At 33.6% G+C, this 4,356-nt stretch overlaps 1 protein-coding gene across 1 annotated transcript; it reads left to right on the top strand.

Moving 5' to 3' along the window:
- Positions 1–321: 321 nt before the first annotated feature.
- On the top strand, positions 322–3,196 carry LOC135843741 (facilitated trehalose transporter Tret1-like). The gene is made up of 2 exons (XM_065361720.1): positions 322–623; positions 1,699–3,196. The coding sequence occupies exons 1-2, from the start codon at positions 575–577 to the stop codon at positions 3,018–3,020; spliced, it is 1,371 nt and encodes a 456-aa protein (XP_065217792.1). The 5' UTR covers positions 322–574; the 3' UTR covers positions 3,021–3,196.
- Positions 3,197–4,356: the final 1,160 nt, after the last annotated feature.

Here is a 4,356-nt window from a genome sequence, read left to right as displayed (position 1 = left end):
ACCAGTTTCAATTTTTTGACTAAACTGGTTTCTCAATTTGTGGACACCCTGTGCATGGGCCTGAAATTTTCAAGGTTGCTTTTGAAAGCCCTTATTTTTTCCTACTCAACGCCGCTTCATTCATCTCTCTAGCTTTTTCCACTTAGAAATAAAAGCCACCGGGCACTACTTCTGTGTCATATTGTATAATTATAATGAAAACGAACTTACATACATGTTTAATCAATTTCTCAATGAACCAAACTGATAACAAAAGAATTGATTATTTATAAAGCTCAAGATTTTGTAAATAACACGTAGGTAAGGTACCTAACGTACCAGGAACGAACTAATCGGTGCAACTTAAAGTCAAGACATTATCTCAACCTTAAATTGTGATAGTAACGATAAATTTATACAATTAACCTAAAGATGGGATAGCAATGACATGAAAACAAGCGAGCAAGTACAACATTTCAAATTTTAATTTAGGCAGTCCCATCATTTCCACGATAGTTGAAAGAGTATCCGTTGGTATAGCTATAGATCCAAGCCTAAGTATAAGACAGTGTGATTTGTTTTGGCGATTCAAGAAATGGGAAATCAACGCGATATATATCATCAATGTTTAGCTGTAATTCCTGGTAAGTTAAACGATCCAATTTATTTTTAATTAGGTGCTTGGACACTGAAAGTATTACATATTACGGGTCAATATTTTTTCTGTAACAATTGGAACTCAATTTTAATTCATTTTTCATTTTAAAATCTTACAAAATTTACACAAAGTGACTGATGATGAAATAAGCAAATAAATTGAATACGCGCCAATTTTACAGATGTTACATTGAATTACGCGAGCTGATGAAATTCTACGTGATTTTTTTGCAGTAATTAAAATCAAAACTTTCAACGTTCGTCCAAAAAAAATAAACTTCTGAAAGGGGCGTATACACGATCCAATATATTTGACAAACCAGGTTTGTCAAATTGACATCGTTGATAAAATTTATCAACATATAATCAACATATATTTGGTTGCATGGAAAGTCAAATATATTAGATCATGTAAACGCTCTGATAATCTAAGTTTTTTTCCCAAATTTTCAACGTTTTGTTGATCGATGACACCAATTCTGAAAATAGAAATTATTTATATTTTCAGAATTATTTTCAGAGTTGTGTCTATGGTGTCTCCGATCAACAAAACGTTAAAAATTTGAGAAAGACATCATCAGAGCGTCCACACAACCGAATATGTTTGATTAAATTCAATTTGATTTGACAAATCGAATTTGTCAAATATATTAGATCATGTGTACGCCCCTAAGTTTTTCATTTTTAATCAAAATCATCAATCATCGGACTATGGTCAAGTGAATTTTTTCGATATTTTCGAAGGTTCCAATCCAAGCAAAACCATCGTAGTCGTGGGTTTTGACTTTTGATATTATAAAACATGCACCAAGGTACAAAACAAAATTCTACTGCATGTTAAAATTAATTTCTTGATTTTTGAAATTCAAAAATGGCGATCGCTCAAAATTAAAATTGCAGTTCTTTGTCCCTTTTTCAGTGAAAATGGATTATAAAAAATTCAGCATAACTAAGGCAACTTAAATTTTTGTATTATTATCTTCAAAAATGAAAATTGAACGCAGCACTTCATTTTTCTACAATTATCGCTCTAATTTCTCATTTCAATGCTTTATTTCCTAGTATGCCTTCTGGAATTTGCAATGGCCCTGGCATGCGGTTGGCTCGGCCCAATGATCAGAATTTTCCTGGAAGATCCAAACAGCGAGATCAAAGCCACAGAAGAAGAATGTTCTTGGATTGCGAGTATGCCAGGAATCGGCAAAACATTCGGTCCTGTTTTTTCAATCCTACTATTGGATGTACTAGGACGTAAAATCATGATACAAATCACAGCCACCATATTCGCAGCTTCATGGTTACCAGTTCTATTCACTCGTTCAGTCAGCATCTTATGCGTCTCATTTTTCTTTTTCGGTTTAGGAATCGGCATTAGCAACGGGGTAACGGCTGTTTACTTGGGAGAAAATTGCTCCCCAAAAATCCGAGGCATTTTTTGCAGCGCTAGCGTCACATCGTTTTATTTGGCGGTTTTACTGCAATACACAATCGCAGCATACTTATCGTACAGCGCCATTGCAACTGTAAATTTCATCTTGGCATCTTGTGGTCTAATTTCTTGCACATTCTTGGCTGTCGAAACGGCTCAATTTCTCATGCTAAAAGGTCGTTTTGAGAAAGCTGAATCAAACATGATGTGGTTGAGAGGAACTAAAAACAAAGACGACATCAATACCGATTTTGAAAACATCAAAGCGAACGTAGCATCGGAGAAATTGAAAAAGGCCTCGTACAGGGAGCTATTTTTTGCACCAGCTAATTTTAAAAGTTTGATCATAGTTCTCACATTGAATATGGCTCATGCAGCTACTGGCAATGCAGCTTTATTCACATACATCTCGGTATTATTTCCTCAGAATGATCACTTCACGTCGAATCAAGTCACCGTGTATTTTGGAATCTCTCAGATGACTTTTTGCCTCTTGGGTTCCTTCGTGATTGAAAACGTCAACAGGAGATCTCTCACTTTGTTCGCATTTTCTCTTTTTCTCGTATGTCATTCGATTTCTACGTATTTCTTCTACGATGCTGCCAATAACGAGTCACCATCTAAATATGGTTTATGGATAATATTCGCCATGGTTTGTTTATTTTCTGGATTCAGCGCAGTGCTCGACTCAGTTGTGCATATGATCAGAGGAGAGTTATTTCCTCAAAGTATTAGACCAATTGGGGCTGGATTTTCTATAGCAACGAATTCTCTTACACATTTTTTTACCATCAAAATATTTTTGATGGTTAAATCCCAATATGGCATCTATATGAATTTTCTTGGATATGCTGTCTGCAGTGTAGCCTCATTTTGGTTTACTTATTTCTTCTTACCCGAAACTCGTGGAAAAACTTTGATTGAGATCCAGAAATCATTAGAAAAACAGAAATGAAAGTATTCACTCAATGAAGAAAATTAATGGTAATTTCGAGAAGGAGACGATAATATAAATAGGTACTTTAGAAACCTACCTATCAATAATATCCTATTCATTTAATGGAATCGATACCAGTTATATGTATATTTTCATGTGCATGTAGATGATCAAATACACATAAGTCATAACTACTTTTTTCCCCTAGTTAATTTATTTTAATCCATTGTTTGATGATAGAGCTTTTAATCAAAATACATGAAAGGACAGTTCATGACAGTTCAAATCGCTGACTAGCCTACCGCAATGTAAGCATTAGATAGGCATGGGAGATAGAAAAATCAAATACCTACCTGTCTAAAATCTAGCAGGTAATGAACAGCATAGTTTCAAATTGTTAAAAATTACTTTGTAAAGAATCTAAATTTGGCAGAAGGTGGCAACAATTGCATGAAACTGTGCTAAAAATAGATTAAAATGGTTGAGAGAAATTCAGCAAAAATTGAGTAAAAATGAAAAAAAAAGCAAGTTTAAAATGATACAAAAATACTTGATACGCGAAAAAATCGCAGCAAAATAACCAAAACCTGATGAAATTTCATAAAAATTTGGTAAAATTCAGCGAAAATTGCATGAAACATCGTGAAAACATGTTTAAAATGGCATGCAAATGAAAATACTTGAAAAGAATTTAAATTCCAAAAAATAATGAAAAACCGATGAAATTTCAACAAGTTGAAATCGATAGGTATTAGAATACTCTCGATATCCAAGGGAACTCCTGGATTAGAGCTACTCAGATTAGATCAGATCCAAAAGAAGAGACGTCACTGAATCTAATTGGATTAGAATAGTTACGTAGATTAGATCAGACCAATTCAGACTTGATCAGATCTGGGCGTTTTTTCACATCCAAACATTTTCTTTCGGGTAAGCATTAAAATCACTGAACAATTTTTTCCAAAAATAAAAGAAGTACGCAAAAGTTCGAAAAAAATAACCATAAAGTAACCAAAAATCAAACAAAAAACGTACACATAAAACGTGTGCAAAACATGCATGTACTAGAAAAAAAATCACCAAAAAATGAGAAAATTTTCAATTTAGAAATGAAAAAAAATTACGAGTCGAAACAAAATATTCCAACTAAAATCTGATGATGAAATTCAATCGCGACTCCGAAAATTTTAGCAAAACTCAGCATTTTTTGAGCAATTTTTGGAAAAAGTCGAACTTTATGGAATTCGTGAACCAACTGACACATTAGGGGGAGGGGGGATTTTTCACATGTCCGTCTACATATCGGTAAAATATTTCACAAATGCAAAAATATTCATTTTTTAGGTTTCTGCTT

The sequence above is a fragment of the Planococcus citri genome, chromosome 4 (assembly GCF_950023065.1).
Source record: "Planococcus citri chromosome 4, ihPlaCitr1.1, whole genome shotgun sequence".
NCBI lineage: Eukaryota > Metazoa > Arthropoda > Insecta > Hemiptera > Pseudococcidae > Planococcus > Planococcus citri.
The sequence above is the reverse complement of the archived record's forward strand: the minus strand, read 5'-3'. Positions and strand labels throughout refer to the sequence as shown.

Coding starts and splice junctions, on each gene's coding strand:
- LOC135843741 (XM_065361720.1), top strand. CDS start 575: ATGGGAAATCAACGCGATATATATCATCAATGTTTAGCTGTAATTCCT. Junction 624..1,698: donor ATGTTTAGCTGTAATTCCTG/GTAAGTTAAACG, acceptor TTTATTTCCTAG/TATGCCTTCTGGAATTTGCA.